A 17352-nucleotide genomic window follows, 5' to 3' on the forward strand; every position below is an offset into this window, starting at 1 on the left:
ACGGGACTGTTAGGGCTGAGAAGGAACACGCTGAAATGATCTGATGGCTAGATTGGTCTTCTGTTTGTAAATGTGCCTCATATATACATATCATTTATTAAAACGGCACAGTAACAGTAAATCAAATTCAAATAAAGGAAGCTTCAAACTTAAAACACATTTTGCAACATATACTAAATTAAGAATGGGCATGAATTGCTGGAATATATTACTATATACAGTTGTGAATTGCTGAAATTATTGTTTAGTCATTCAATCAATAGAAAACCCAACAATTTAAATAACAGATTAATCATTTAACAAAATCCCAAACAGTTGCTGCAGTTCTAGCTTATCAAATATGAGGATTTAGTTTGCTTTTATATGTAAAGAAAAACTCAACACATTTGGGTTTTAGACTGTGCATCAGACATTAGTTTAGGCTCCAAGAATTTGTTTCGGTGCTCTGTCACTATTTTAATTGGAAAAGCATTTAACAGATTAATTCATTGTAAAAAAAATAATAATAATTTGCAGCGGCCCTAGTTCAAAGTTATACATATTTTAGATGTGGAATGCCACATCAAGTATATTTATATAACCCCAAATCATAAGTTGGTATACCAGAGGGCTTTACAATTTGTAGGCCCTATGACACCCTCTATTCCAAACTTTTGATTAAATATAGTATGGCTAACTGCATCCATTTTTGGAGGATTTAAACTTAGATTTTGGTGTATTGTTACCCGTTAAGCTGCTGGGAAAAGAAGCCCTCTCTCATCATTGCATCCCAGCATTTATACCGTGTGTGTGTGTGTGTGTGTGTGTGTGTGTGTGTGTGTGTGTGTGAGAGAGATTCGGTCTCTGGTTTCAGGCTTTTAAGATGTTGCAGATAACACTTCTGTGTGACCATCCACTCAGGATAGCGTTACTGTGTTTGTAGCGATGATTTATTCCCTGTGGAGTTCTGCTGATGCTATTGAAACCTAAACACTGTTTAGCATTTGCAGTGGAGGCTATCACACACACACACACACACACACACACACACTATCAGGATGTTGCCTGAGGGAGCATTTTGCCTGGTGAAAAGCTCTTTATGTGTCAGAGACTCTCCAACTGTCCCTCTGAGAGATGGGCCAACAGTTCAGGTTACAACAGGATGGCTCGATGACTGATGCAAACGCTCACGTCTGAGCTCGCTTGACTTCAAAACTTACAGAATAAGTTACCCAAAATCTTGTAATGGAAATGGAAACTTTGCAAAAGCCAAAAACAAACACTGTAAGGCTAAAGAAAGTAATCTCCTGTGATAAATATTTCTTTTGAAATCTGCAGACAGCCAAACTTGGTAGACTAAAAGCCGTGTGCCAGATGTGTAGAGTTTTAGTTGACTTCTTGGGCTTCTCTACCAGTGTCTACTGAATAGCAAGATATAAAGGGATAGTTTAATTAGGCACAGGTGCTGCCAGATTGCAGACATTTTTTCAGAGGCAGAGCTGCTTTGGATCCAAAAATAATCTCAGTAGTTGAGATAAAGCTCAATGGACTGCGCCAAATAACCTCAGAGGAACATTGGTAACTAACAAACTTAAATTCCAAAGAAGAAACTCTGGGGAAAATATGTTGTAAAAAATGGCAGATTTAACTTTTCTTCACGCAGCGTGACACAAATAACATCACATCACAGTGTAAATTCTAATATAGTGAACCCCCTTTTTTCACCACCATGTTTAAAGTGGTCTTTATGGTGAATTAGTTCTTTGATGTTTCATCTTCAGTTTAATATTTCATAACGTACAACAAATCACAGCAAGCATGACAATTAGCTCTGCGCATGTAAACCTCAAAGGATGAGGTGTCATCAAAAGAGGGATGTTACCCAACCGATTTTATGACTTTGGCACAATTTCTCTTGTGTTTAAACATCATGTTTATTAGGATATTATGACAGCCATGTTAAATACTGGAGTTAAAGAGATGCACTGTGTTGCATCATATTAAACTGCTGCTTTTTACAAGTCAAGCAAAAATGAAATTGTGTGTGTGTGTGTGTGTGTGTGTGTGTGTGTGTGTGTGTAGCACCGTCCCCAGTGAGTGTGGTGAGAAAAGGCCATACGGACAAAAGCAACATCGCCCTTTCTTGGGCAGAGCCTGATCGCCCCAACGGCATCATCCTGGAGTACGAGATCAAGTATTTTGAAAAGGTAAAAATAATCCAAGTTTTTCTTTTATATATATTATATATTTTATTTATATTTTCAGTAGCTATGTTACTGGTTGCACGGCGTTTGTCGTTCGACTGCTCATGACTGTTTTCCCAGATGGCGCCCACATGTAAACATGAACACTACTGTCTTTATAATCTATCTTTTAATAAACTGTCTGTAGTCAAGTTCTCAATGCTTCGGTTTACATGTAGGGACCCTCATTATGCTACTGTTGAAGTGTGGTGCTATTTTGAGCCTTGTTATATGGTGGTATAAAATAGCGATACCATCTGCCCCTAAAGCTAGCGTTAGCAGCTAACCACCAGTTTGCGGAGCTTGTTTAAAGCTAGAGACACATTCGATTAGCATGAAAACAGATCCCAGAGAACGTTCGACTCGGTACACATATGTTATTAACCCCTAGGTTCATTTTGCGCCAGAATTGTCCTTTAACACATATTGACTCAAGTCTTTTTTTTAATGTGTGTTTATTTTATCAATGCTATGCTCACCTAAATGCAAATGAATGTAATTATATACAACCATCAATGTGTTGAGCTGAAGCCAAAGCCAGTACCACATGACATCGGTATACTTGGTTGTGTATGAAGTTATCTGATTAAAACTTTACTTCCAAATGAAATGTATATTTCATAGTGTTTTGAGTGTTGCCTTGTGGTCCACATGTTTAATGTGTTATATTTGAAAAAACGTATTGACCAAGATTGTTCCAATTGGCCATTATCAATTTAGTGTGAAGTGTTATTTTTAATTTAATTTTTATTTTTACTGAAGTGGCCTTTCATGGGGCAGGGTTTCCCCCCCTCTTTTTTAAGTTGGACTTGGGTAGAGACAGCAATTTGATGCTTCTATTCAGCTCATTGTTCCTGTGCCCTTCATCTTTTCTCTCTTTAGTCCTCTGATGTCGTCTTTTCTGGGAAGGTCAGAATAAAGGTATACAGGAGAGCAGAGCAGGGTTTGTGGTCAGTGGTTAGCTAATGGCTTCTGGCTAATGGAGAGGGCATTTAAGCTGTGTTTAAACCTGATGTGGTTACAGTTGGGAAACTGATCCTTACACACACGCACTTAAACACACACACGCACTACAGGTTGCTGGGAAAAAATGTGCAGCCAAGACGACACACATGCAAAATCTGCAACAGCAAATAATCAAAGATACAAAAACATATGTAAGACTAGTGAATGAATTACAATAACCCCCTCTAACCTTTCTCCAACAGGAGCAGGACTCCAGTTACACTATTATAAAGTCCAAGGAGACTGAGATGGTGGTGGAAGGCCTGAAGCCCTCTTCAGCCTACATCTTCCAGGTCAGACATGGGTCAAAAAAAAAATTAAAGACAGTCATAATAAAACAATTTGACGACAAAAAGCACTTCAGTGCAGTCTGAGATGAGAAAAAGGCAAATAAACAATTAGAAAGATGTAACACAAATGACAATATGGTGGTATATGAGTATTCAGATCCTTTACTTAAGTAAAAGCATTAATACCACACTGTAAAAAATACTCTGTTACAAGTAAAAGTCCTGCATTGAAAATGTTACTTACGTAAAAGTATGTAAGTATCATCAGGAAAATGTACTTCAAGTTTTAAAAGTAAAAGTACTCAATGCAGAAAAATCCTCACATTTCAGAAACTGGAAACGATCCAAACAGTTGTGTGTTTAATGGTCTAATCATTGTATTGTTGGGTAGTTTAATTTAGAATAAAACTTTGTATTTTTATAAATTGCATTTTGTGTACAACAATCTTAATTTGTGAAGTAACAAGTAACTAAAAATGTCAGATGAATGTAGTGGAGTAAAAAGTACAATATTTCTCTCTGAAATGTAGCAGTAGTAGAAGTAGAAAGTGGCATGAAAAGAAAAAGACTCAAGTAAAGTACAAGTACCTCAAATGTGTACTTAAATACAGTACTTGAGTAAATGGACTTCTAATGTACATTCCACCAGTGGTTATATTTACTGTAGATGTGATATATTTGGATATGTTGCATTCCAGGTGCGAGCCAGGACCTCAGCAGGCTATGGCGCATTTAGCCGACGTTTTGAGTTCCAGACCAGCCCTTACTGTGAGTACACCGGAGAGAGAGCATGAGCATACAAGTTCAACTTGTACGTGACTCCCACCTGCTTTTTGGAGGCTGCATCAACAGCAGATGCCAGGTGTGCTTTTGTGTGTGTACTATTTGTGTCTAATCCCACCTCTTTTCTTTGGCAGTAACTGCGACCAGCGAACGTGCTCAGGCTTCGATCGTAGCGGTGGCCATCACGTTGGCTCTGGTCCTCCTGGCGGTAGTCGCTGGATTCCTGCTCAGTGGACGGTAAAACGCGTGTGCAAGTGGAAGCACATTAACTTATATTGAATGGCCACACACATGAGAGAGGCTGCTCAGAGTGTGAAACTTTCTAAACACAGTTCGTATCCTTTTGTACAGCACAGCAGTAATGTACATTTCTGAATATGTGGATATATTTGTTAGCTTAGTCAGGGGACATCCTCTTGTCCTCCTCTGACCTATTGCTGACAAAAAAAAAAAGACCAAATACCAAATTTCATTTGTGACCCAGATCCATCTGTGTTAGAGCAGCATTAAGGGATTAGATACACGGCTTGAGGTTAGAGATTTGTAATAGGTCAGGATTAAGGGGTTGCTTTTTAGGTTATAGCTTTAGGGCTGATGATACAGCTCTCCTCAAGTGTGGTGGTGACACAACTTTGTCTGTTTTACATCCGCATCGCATCTCATATTACCTTGTCTTGGAATTGGTACAATCAACTTTCTGATATCTTTTTCACACATGCACACAGACAACATACATGAATGCAAATTCTGTATATAGCAAGGGAAGCTTTCAAACACATGTAAAGCACATAATCACTGGCCAGAGTAGTAAACCGTGTTGAGAATCCTCACATAATCTTATGTCATTAAAAGTCCCTTTTATTTATCTGCAAAAGTCAATTGAACTCTTGAACTTTCTTAATCACATTTTTCTATGATATGTATCTAATTAAGTTAATTACCAGCTATGCATGTCCAAATGCCTGTACTGAACCATAATTAACAAAGCTGAGGGCAGTTTGGCAAAGCTCAGCCTGTGAAATCAGATTCACGTGCAAGTTCTGATGTTCTGTACATCCGCCCATCTCTCCATACATGTGTTTTGTATTATTGATCTTATGGATCTGTTCATTCATTTTTTTTTTTTCATCCATACACACATTCTGCTGCTCGTTCATTCATTCATTAAGCTCTCCGTTCCTGTTAACCTGTTAGGCCATAATTTAGTAATTTACTTCATCTTTATTGAATCAGCAGAGGCTCTGGTAAGGTTCATGGATTAAAAAACAAATCAGAAAGAAGCAGTGGTGATTTTGGTTTAGCCGATCGGGGATGAGGATCGCTCTGGTTTCGTGTGGGGGAGGAGAGATGAAGGAATGCCAAATTTTCCAGAGATGGATTTGGAACACAAGCACCACAACACCCTCCAACTACTGTATCCCTGTGCCCTGTATCCCTGTGCCCTGTGCCCCCCCCCCCCACACACACACACACACACACACACACACACACACACACACCCCTTCTCCTGCACCTGCATGACCCTCCAGACTTTACACGCATGCACAGACATCCAAACACAGAACACATGTATGTAGACACACGCACATACGCGGGGATGCATGTACGCATGGGTTAACCCACACACATACACACACAGACACACACACACACACACACACACACACACAGGCGCACACATGTAGGAAGCTGGAGGGCCAATGGGGCATGGGCATGCTCAAACCCCTTGACTCAACAGATCCGGCTAACTAAACACCCTCAGGCAGACACACATGGACAAAACACAGACACACATACACACTCCCCTCCCCCACACTATCTAGCTGCCCATACCAAACCCCTCCAGCCAAGCCTGGCTGCCCTACAGAGAGCCCTGATGGGAAAGACTTGGACATGACCCCTGTCTGTGTGTGTGTGTTTTGTGTGTGTTTGTAGATGTGTAAGTACACTTGGGCTTTTTGTCTTCAAGAACTGAAAAATAAGGAAAACTGCAGCATCTAAAACATTTGGTTGACTCTTGTTTTTTACAAATGCAATAATGTAAAGCAATGTATTTACCTCAATTTGAGTGCCTCTCTGTGTCCGTTCTGTTAGTGTCATATGTTTGCATGTGTGTATGTTTGCGTGTCGGATTAAGTTTAAAAAGCAATCCTCCTGTTTATCTCTGATGCTTATTGTCTAAATATTGAAATGCAGAAGCTATGAGCACACAGACACACGTACACACACATCAAACAAACAAATACAGGTTTTGGCCAATACATCAGGGGAGACACAAAAAGCGCAAGACTGCTCTCTCCTCTGCCAAAAGTCATAGTTGATCTGTTGACAAGGGCTTTCTTGGAAAATGATAGTATTTGAAAACTGCACTCCTTTGCTAATGTCTAAAAGGCTGGTGTTTTTCAGCATGTTCAGCAACCTTGAATCGTAAGTTAGCAGAGGAAATAAAAAGCTTAGGTTGCGCTTAGATCCAAGTGTGGTCGTGCTGTGTGTTGGCCAGGATTTGCTTCTCTGTGGCTGGGCCATTTTGTGATATCTTCACTGGGATCTCTGTTTGATACCTTTTGTTGTCTCTGAGTGTAAATGTCACTGTTTGCTCTTTGTCTAGATATACAGTGAATAAAATGCATAAAGGCGTGCAGTATTTTGTGCTATCTTGTACTAGAATTTGGGAATGTATGTAAGAAAATTATGTACAGTAATTGCTACATGATGCTAAAAAAAAGACTGAAACTGAACTGCGGACCTTTTAAGCAGAGTAAGTTGAAATAATTAGTCCATTACCTTCCCAGAAAAGACGACATTAGTTACCATTGTTTTGTCTACCCCCTGTAAATCATCAGTATGTGCCAATAATACAAGCGTAATTGTAAGGTATTCTGCCATGAAACAAAAAAAAACCCACCAGTCACTGCTTTTACATGTGCACAAAAACAATACTGTGACATGGCATTTATTCCGATGTGTTTGTGTGTCCCCTCTCTCAGGCGGTGTGGCTACAGCAAAGCAAAACAGGACCCGGAAGAGGAGAAGATGCACTTCCACAATGGTCACAGTAAGTATTAACTAATTCTGTATATGTGTGTGTGTGTGTGTGTGTGTGTGTGTGTGTGTGTGTGTGTATAGGTAAGGGGGGGATGTATATGTAAGGGGGGGATGTGTGGGCAGTACAGTTCCACTACATGTACTGTAGAGGGTTCAAACAGCGGTCATGTCTGTATCAGTTTGTGTGTGTGTGTGTGTGTGTGTGTGTGTGTGTGCGTGCGTGCATGCAGTTGCAGTGTTTTGTACCAGGAGCTATTCTTTAAATAACAGACCGGATCTACGGCAGCCATGTTAGCAGAGGACACATAAAAGCTATGATTAATAGGCCGTGACTGCTTAATATTTTTGGCAACATTTCTGGCATTGTATCCTGCCATCCATCTGCTGGCTTCAGAGCCGACCGTGACCGTACATCAGGAAAAAAATCCCACAGTGCCAGTTTGTGTGGTACACTGTCCTATAATTCATATTTAAAATGAACATTAATTACTTATCATGCCCACAAAAAGTGACTTGTTTTGGGGATACTTAAAGGTATCAACCTTTGTATTTAGCTCTAGATGCAGATTTGTAGGTACTGTCCCTTCAGTTGAAGTCATGTTTTTTAAAAGGTAGAATAAGCAAAAGGAATTCAGGAGTTCAGAGCATGTTCTAAATCACTCCACCATAACAATATAAAAAGGCAGAAATAATGTTGATAAGGGGTATGAAATTTGGATAGAAACTATAAAAGTATATATTTGTATGTATTCATGTCATAATATAAGACATTTTGTGGAAATGTACATGACAAACTCAAATCAAGCCACTACTTGACATTGATCAAAATTGCTAATAATTCTTGCTCCTGGATTTGCAACATTGCCTGCAACGGCCTAATACATTTACATTGATGTATGTATGTATGTATGTATGTATTGTGGATACAAGCCTGAATAAATGTTAATGATTGTAAATTACATCTAAATGGTAATGATGCCATGCATGTGTGTCTGCAGTAAAGTTCCCTGGGGTGCGCACCTATATTGACCCCCTCACCTATGAAGATCCCAACCAGGCGGTGCATGAATTTGCTCAGGAGATCGACGTCTCGTTCATCTCTATAGAGAGGATCATCGGAGCTGGTGAGTAAATTCATATTCTGAGCGTCTGTTTGGGGCTGACTTTTCCAGAATAATGTATCACAGAATACATTATTGTTTGTTTTGAAGGGAACCTGTTCAGTCGGTACACACTAATTGAACAGTAATAACAGCAATGAGTCTAGCCTAATTGTGCCATGTTGTTTAGAATTCAACCTCATTACCTCTACAACAGGGCGTCATTTTTTCTTCAACCTGCATAAACCTGTCACATTCATAATTGCACGTCATTGTATAGACGCACGTTTACACACACTGAATTCATTTGAACACTATGCTAAAAGAATTGCAGCTCTCGCGCCTATAAATGGTATAATACTAATTTATGCGAAAGACGAAAGATTTGTAACATTTGTGAGCTTTACAGGCTTTCTTAAGGGCGTTATACAGTAGCCACAGCCCAGCTGGCACGCGCAAATGTGACGTCATGGAATCGCCGTAACTATTTATACCCGCGCTGGTGGTCGCGACACTAGTTGCAGTCTTCTCCTGAACAGAGGTGGCGCTAATGAGGAAAGGTTACCGACTTTGCTCTTTCTAAGGACTAGAAGAAGAAGAAAAAGGTGAACAACGGCAGAACTGGCATCAGCATTGACATCAATGCTTCGATTTTATTCGATGACCTACTTCGTCGGCTCAAGCCTTTCATTCACCATAAAAGAATTCATCTTAACCCAGTAAGTTTACAAGAGAGACTTGCAGTCACTCGGAGAGTCATGGCATCCATTTGCCCAGGAGCTTGTTCATGCTTCCTGTTTCCGCTTTGTTGCGCGCCGCTGAAAAAAAAAGACTTCTGCTCGCGCGCTATTTATCCGGGTGCGCCGACAAGATCTAGGTCATTTTGACATCACGATGGCGTGCGCAGAGCTTGGCTGTGGCTACTGTAAAATGGCCATAACTGTGCAACAGTGAAATAGGCCCTTAAGTATAACACTCATGTTGGTTTGTAGGTTCCTATCTGTTGTGATAATGAAGTGAGTTGAGTGATGCTTGCCCGGTATTCATAGGTCGAACATTTGGTTGCATTGCGACACTGATCCCAAACAACATAAGAAAATGCATTGCAATTGGTAGATCAGTTAAATAACAGAAGAACAATCAGTATCACGTTTTTGAATCTTTCCTTATGTGTGTTTTTTGCTGTTCTATTGGGGTTCTCTGAAGAACTCCTAAATTCGTCTAATTTGGCGTTTCTTTAGAGGTGTTCTCTTTCTCCACAACTTCAATGTACTTTTACATCCAAAAGTAGATTGGGGTTGTTGTCTTGAAATGTGTAAGAAATGTCAAGAGAATAATTTGATTTACTATGTTGTAGGGGTGGTACAGTTCATGAATCAACATCCGAACCGCTCGGTTCGCTTGTCTCGGTTAGCTTGTCTCGGTTCGGAGCGTGTGTGCGTCGCACGGTTCGTCAGTACACTGTTAATGTGCACTAACCACTTACTGCCGTAGTGCCCACTTTCGAAACCTATGTGTCTCTTACTGGAAACGACGAGGGGGATGAGCGTGACGAACGCAACACATGGCAGCTGATTGGACGAACGCGTCACGTGGTTTTTGCTGCTCCTGAATTTCAAAACAGATTCTAATGGCGTCTCGTTCTGAATACGATCTCGTATTTTACGAAAATAGTTCACCGAAACGTGTTTCTGACATTTTAAGCGAGTAATAGGCCGTACAGTTGCTGAATCTGTCTGTTTTTTTGATCGACAAAGGTCAGTTTAAAAGATTTTCGTCAGATTTTGAGAGGCGCAGAGCCGAGCCGACCGCTCCTCGGGAGTGTGGAGTGCTGCAGGTCACGTCACATTCAGTGATGTCAAGTGGGAGAGATAAGGAAGGCTGCCCGGAGTTGAAGGATGCGCCAGCGTCGTATGTAGTCTGGTGTGTGGGAACATTTTGGATTTCATGTTACCTATGATGACAGCGGAAATAAAACAATAGATAGAACTGCCACTGTGTGTATGTATTGTGCACCATGCATTCAATATGCTAATTTTAGCTATATATCATATGCTGAAGTATATTTCTGGAGTGTTAAAGAAGATAAATAAGATAAGATAAATAACAAGAACCGTACAGAACCGAAAACCGTGACCCTAAAACCATGATACGAACCGAGCCGTGGATTTTGTGAACCGTTTACCGGTTCACAATTGGACAAGACTTAAAGGTGGTGATAAAGGTGGGCTGAAATGTTGAGGCCGAGCTTTGTCTCTTTGGCTCAGGGGAGTTTGGCGAGGTGTGCAGCGGGCCGTTGAGGTTGCCTGGGAAAAGAGAGATCCAGGTTGCCATAAAGACCTTGAAAGCGGGCTACACGGAGCAGCAGAGACGCGACTTCCTGTGGGAGGCGTCGATCATGGGCCAGTTTAACCACCCAAACATCATCCGTCTGGAAGGCGTGGTCACCAAGAGTGAGTCATCAGCATGTCTGTTTCTAGTCAGACTTTACACACTTTGTTTTGCTTCATGGAAGATTCACCTTGCAGGTTTAAAAAAAAAAAAATTTCAAATATGTCACAATGCCGAATACTGGGACTTCTCATATGTCAGTTGCACTGTGTTGATGTTGACAAATCTCAAGCTCAACTTGTCAGACTCTGCTCTGGTCTCTCCAGTCTATAAGCTGACAGGGTTTTTCAACATCCATCAGATTTAGCTGTTCTTCATCAGTCAGGTTCAGATGTGTTTTGACAGCTTCAACTGTGGTTTATCAAGCTCAGTTGCACTTTTGAATTGACCTTTTTCTGACTCGTACATACCGTTTATGGCATATATCAAGTCGCACAGTGATAACAAAATGAAATTGAATATATTTCAGAAAGCTCCAATATTGCCAATCTGCTATTCAGCCAATGTAATTAATTACAGGAGTGTCTGAAAAGAATACAAATAAACATAAATGTATTACTATTTTTGTAGTGAAGTATGTTCTCATATTGTGCTTCTCAGGCAAGCCCGTGATGATCATCACTGAATACATGGAGAATGGATCACTGGACACTTTCCTCAAGGTAGGATGTAGAGGGGGGACAACAATGCATTAGAGAGGTGAAAACAGGGAGACTGAAGTGAATGATTATAAGGTGATGGGGAGGAAGAGTATGAGAAAGAGTAGGATGATAATTATAGGTAGTAGACAGTGGATAAAGAGGATGGTGGAGAGTAAAATGTAGGGAAAGAAAAGGAGGAGGGTAAGGAAAACCACCATTGATTCTCAAAGATCAATCAAAAGAAATTGTTTGTGGTTCATGAAAATGAAGTGGGGTTGGCTCTTAGACATAGATCAATGTTGGTCTGTAAGTGGCAAATGGGCAGGGTTGGAGAGCCCCTTGCTGATGGGCAAAATTGGGAGGACAATTACCACAGGGGAGGAAAAACATTCAATCCTTGGAAAAAAAAAAGGACATTTATAAAAGTGATTTGTGGTGAAGATACGCCACTGTGGGAGAATATGTCCACCGAAGCTATCATTATTCCAATCTAATACCTCATCATTCTACACATTCAAGCAGAAATGAACTAAAGAAGAATATGTGATAGTTATAATTGTGCAACATGTACAATGTGAACAGTGTAAAGATGGATAATCACAGGAGCCCAGACAAAGTGTGTCTACAGGGTGCAGATTTCAAAACTCTACAATTTTTTAAATGTTTACTTGCCCCGACTGTGAGACAGATCACTTTGCCAGAAAAAAAAATAAAAAGACATCTGAGCACTTAGGGCTGGAATCACGTCTGTACTGTCTAGACAATTTGGACTTGACTCAGAGGAGAATATGGACTATAATGAAGGCTGGCAAACCTCTGAATTAAGTGATCCCTCTCCAGAGCACTTAAGTCTACCCACTGGTTACAATGGCAAGATGCTCAGTTGGCGGACAAGGCTAAATCCTGCATGAAAAAAGGAGTAAACTCCCGCACCAGATGGCTAATGGAGAGGTGAGAGAAATAAGGTTGTACAATTGCATGATGGTAAAGGTATATTTCAGAACCACAATGGTGGAAATTTGGGAAAGCTGAGAATAATGTGGTAGTGTTTGGAGGTGTGCTTGATAGGCAGACTGGAAAGATGCTCTTTACCTGAACAAGATGTTCTCCTAAGGCTATGTTTACACTTAGCGTTTTGGTTCCAAAAAGCAGCCGAGAGCGTCTTTTGTTGCTATAACAACAGCTGCTGCTACAGTATCCTAGAGCGCTATGTGGACCAGTGCTAACGTTAGATAAAACAAAGCGGTGGAGTGAGCTAGAGAAAGAATAGAGAGAGAGAGAGAGAGAGAGAGAGAGAGCGGTCCTACTAACGTTAGCTAAAACAAAACGAGTTCCCTGAACAGGGAGCACCCGGTCATATCGTATAGTGGAATAGAAGCGTGCTGTGAGACAAAAGACAGAGTAATGATGTGCTACAGGGCTGTGGTCAGTGCAAACTGCTGCCCTGTGTGCCTTGGGGAGTCATTCTGGATGGCAAAGGCAGGCAGAGGAGCTGGGAGACCAGCAGGCGGAACAGCACGGACAACCCTGTGAAGTAATTACATGGATGGCTGGTGTACTGAGGCTGGTATAAGTAACACAGCCATGAGAGAAACCAGGGGCTGGACTGGCTCCCAGATTAAGGGTCACAGCTATGGACAATGCAGTACAAGGCTCATAACTCACATTTTTGGCTTAACATCTCATTTCACATGTAACTGGGATGTTCTGCTGCTGCGAATGGATGGGGAAAGTAGTTGTAGGAGTGATGGAAACTGTTGAAATCCAAGAGGGGAGAAGGACTAGGAGAGCCACATGTCTGCTGTTGATGAGGGGAAAGTTAGAACTTTTACATTCGGAAGTGCAGGCTTGAACTAACAGTCAGACAGAGCTGTCATTGGGTGAAAACTAAAGTATGATTTATGGTTTTGCGGAGGCTCCATGCAGAGCTTTTGCTGTAGCCTACGTAAATGGCCTGAAGTTTATAATTGTGCATTGGTAGTGCGTTGAACTCTTTAAGAGAATAGCAGGACCGGCATGTGTGTATGCGTGTGTAGTGTGTGGTAGAGCGAGTGAGAGTGACGGGGATTAGCTTCAGAGCGAAACCGACTCTAGAGTCATAGTGAGAGAAACAAAGTGTTTCTACCTGACAGCTTTCAGCATGAGTCAATTTGGGTGAGTGCATTGCCTACCGATTTGATCATGGAGATCATTTGTACCCTAGCTTTTGAAAGCCTCTCAAAGCTCAATTTTGAATTGAAAAAAAAAATACTAACTTTATATAATTCTTGGGCGACCAGATACTAAAAATCACAGTAACAATCTTCTAACTCCACAGAGTGGGCCACGGGCTGAACAGCCACTCTGCTTATACTGGCCAAACACTTACGTTTCTCTGTTCACACTACACTTTCTTGTGGACTGAGCTGCCTTTGCGACAAAAAAAAGCTTGCGATGGTTTAATGTTTAGTCTAAATAGCAGTCATGATCTATAAATTCTCACTGGCCATATCTTGTAATGAACACTTACGTATGATAAAGCACTAAACCGAGGAATCCAACAATTATAAGTTTATCTTCCGACTAGCGGCTATGTCTTTAACTTTATTTAGCACCTCTGCAGGCGAAACTTGTGAGCCTACCTGAGCAATAGTCAATAGTTGCAATTTCTCTCTCTGGTATACTCCTGTTACAAGGCACAATGCAAAAATTGAGCCACAATGTGGTGATGATTGATAATTGTTTAAATTTACCTTCCTTCCGTTCATGGCTGCTCTAGCCCACTGAAGGCTTATTGAGTCAACCCTAATAACTCAACTGCCTGCTTTGAAATAACAGGCAAAAGCGGCATCCAGATAACGTCCACTTAATAATTGGACTTTGGGTTGAAATTTTTGACGGTTTTCGGTGGTTAGGCGATAGTGCTGAAGAAGATGATCGTGTTCTGTCTGATAACCGTTGTTTTATTTCATTAATGCTTCACAGGATGGCGTCTTAACCTGGCCTCGCGAAAGAGAAAATGAATCGTCTGACTGCTGCCCAACACTTGATCTTGCCCGTCACGTTCTCTATCCCAACACGTTTCGACCGACTATCGGCGACATCTTTTTCTGTTGGTGAGGAAATCTGTAGCAGGAAAAGTTAACCATCTCCTTGATTCCATGTTGTTTATGGAGAAGGAGAACCAGGAAATGAGCAGGGGGAAATGCAACGCTACCAAGCCACGGCCGCCGACCACCGCGTCGTTCCATTTTTCGAGAGGTGCACATCAGGCTACGGCGTAGGGTCCGGCATAGGGTCTGTGTCTCCACGTACATAGGTACGTAGCCACGACGTAGATTAAATACAGAAGCATAAATCACGATGCTGTATTACCCTGGTGAAAGGGTTTTCAAAGGGTTTTCAAAGGGAGAGAAAGAGCCTAATGTATGAACTCCTTCTCTTTTAGTATTTAGCAGTCAACCTATTTTTTTTTCCTTTCTATGGAAGCTGTTTACACAGCACAAAATCAATTGCCTCAGTGATCAACATCGGTTGGGGCTGGATACTACAATATGGGTGTGTGTGGAGTATAAAGAAGTGGGCTTACAAGACCTCTGAAGCCCGCTTCTGATCTCTGTTTGAGGCCAGCGGCTAAAGGCTACATTAGCCACGACTAGCATCTCACACCCGAATCTCTAAGCAAACTGTCGTGGGATCTGAGTTGCATTGTGGGTAATGCAGGCGCCAGGTTTTGACAAGGAAGAATAATGTGTGAAATAAAAAAAAGATTTAAGATATCTCTGGTTCTGCTGCATTGATTTTAATCCTTTTTTGTAAAAGGTCCATTGTGACTCCAACAGTGCAAGGCTAAATCAGTGGAGTAGCCTTTTAGGTCTGTCGGCTCTTTCAGGTAGCTACAGTGGTAGAGAGAAAGCACATTCTGTCCTTGGAAAAGCGTTCTTTCCCCGTCATCATTTTACCTTGGTTATTAAAAAAGACCTAATTATTAACATTGGGTTATGGAGATTTGAAGGTCCCACAAGGGAAAGTCAAGTCGGGGCTCAAAGTGAGGAACGAGAGAGTGACCGTGACCTGCAGGAGGGAGACACGGATCAGCTGGTGTCTGTACCAGAGGCAGCGATTTCATACCACATGGTGTGGCTCTGGACAGCAGGGCAGCAACTAGCTCTGGGCAGAATGAGAGCAATCAGTACCAGTGTTGGGAGTAACGCAATTACAGTAATGTATTCCTTTTTGCTGTAACGCAGTAATATAACTCATTACTAATTAAATTTAGGTAATATTATACCCGTTACAATCTCAGTAACGCGAGTTACAACACATCATTAAGTTAGTAGCCTAGTGTTTTGTTTTTTTTAAGAATTCACCAACACCGCGAAAAATTTCTTTACAGGAAAAAAAAGCCATGAGTATTATTTCCTGTTGCTGTATTCAGTGGTTGAAGTGACTGCAGAGACAGATACATTTGCGAGATGGACATTATCTTCAGTAGTTATTACGCTGCGTTAAAGCGAGCTATCCTGTCACTGTTCCCGCGGTCAGAACAGGTGTCCCAACAGGTGACGGTACGTCAGCGCGGACAGCAGTGTGTCCAAGCTGCTGACCGATAGAAACATTTCGGGAATAAATGTTTAGGCTAGCTACACTTTTTACACATTTTATCAGCCGTGGAAAGTAACTATGCCATACTTCAATACAACTGTAAGGTACTTTTAATTGAGTATTTTCATTTTCTCCTACTTGCCTATTGTACGTTTTACTTCTATTTTTAAAGCTTTATTTACTTTGCATATTAATATTAAGTATACAAAATATTATGAATAATCTATGATGTATTAAAGTGGATAAAGAGGAGACTTTGATTGATCCGGTGGTGAAATTAACTAGCTACCTGCCAAGTCAAACTTCCACTTTGGTGACAGTAACTCAAAAGTAATGCAAAAGTAGTGTAAAGCATTACAATTCAGAGACAGTAGTATTGTAATATAACTAATTACTCTCAAATGACAGTAACTAGTAATCTGTAATGTATTACATTTTGGAAGTAACTTGCCCAACACTGATCATTACCATGCGATGTAGTTTTGATCATTAGATAATTTGTAATTTATATTTCCGGGAATGAGAAGTGTAAATGAGATTAAGATGTCTTAATATGGTTACCCTCAAAAGCCTCCACCAACATCAAACTGGGAGTTGTAAGTTGTATGTGCAGAGGTGTGTCTGTGTTGCTATACTATAACTTACAGTAATTGGCTTTTTGGTGTTAATGGCTGTGTGGCTTTCATGCTGGAAGGCAACCCTATGAGTGGCCTCTAACAGAATGCTTAGCTATCATTTTTTAACGCAGAGTTCGTACATGTCCTCTTACTTTTGCCTTTCTGTATTATATTTGGAAAATGACATAGTTTTGCAGGCTACACGCAGAAAAAAACTACAGAAAAAAAAAGATCTGCGTTGAAGCACATTATTTCACTGCACGTTTCTAGACAATTTCTATTGTCAAAAATGTGGGAACTCCATTATCATTGCAGAACTACGGAGAAGCACGGCATCGACCATATGGTACATAACGTGTAGCATATATAAAGTGAACAGCATTCAAAGTGGGGGCTCCTGGTGGTCAATTAACTATATCCTACATGATTTCCTTTCAGTGGATTTGCCATAATGTGGATTTTAAACATGTAATATGATGTCTTCTACTCTGCCCTGAATGTTATCTGTCCACTGTTCTCATAGACTGTATGTGGTTTAACTAAAGATATCGTAACCCAATTTATTTTTGTCCTGTTTGTCTCTTCTTTTCTTCAGAAAAACGATGGTCAGTTTACTGTCATCCAGCTGGTTGGTATGCTGCGTGGCATTGCGTCTGGCATGAGGTACGCATAAA

The 17352-nt window shown here is 40.8% G+C and overlaps 1 protein-coding gene across 1 annotated transcript in view; it reads left to right on the forward strand.

The window, feature by feature from the left end:
* epha5 (EPH receptor A5) overlaps nucleotides 1-17352 on the forward strand; it is a 68674-nt gene that overhangs the window by 40001 nt on the left and 11321 nt on the right. The window contains exons 6-14 of the mRNA XM_078271214.1: nucleotides 2062-2186; nucleotides 3431-3520; nucleotides 4216-4285; nucleotides 4435-4537; nucleotides 7288-7355; nucleotides 8344-8469; nucleotides 10713-10898; nucleotides 11437-11498; nucleotides 17274-17341. Coding sequence (XP_078127340.1) covers nucleotides 2062-2186; nucleotides 3431-3520; nucleotides 4216-4285; nucleotides 4435-4537; nucleotides 7288-7355; nucleotides 8344-8469; nucleotides 10713-10898; nucleotides 11437-11498; nucleotides 17274-17341 — 898 coding nt within the window. The remainder of the gene's footprint in view (nucleotides 1-2061; nucleotides 2187-3430; nucleotides 3521-4215; nucleotides 4286-4434; nucleotides 4538-7287; nucleotides 7356-8343; nucleotides 8470-10712; nucleotides 10899-11436; nucleotides 11499-17273; nucleotides 17342-17352) is intronic.

The sequence above is a fragment of the Sander vitreus genome, chromosome 16 (genome assembly GCF_031162955.1).
Source record: "Sander vitreus isolate 19-12246 chromosome 16, sanVit1, whole genome shotgun sequence".
In the NCBI taxonomy this organism is placed as follows: Eukaryota; Metazoa; Chordata; class Actinopteri; order Perciformes; family Percidae; genus Sander; species Sander vitreus.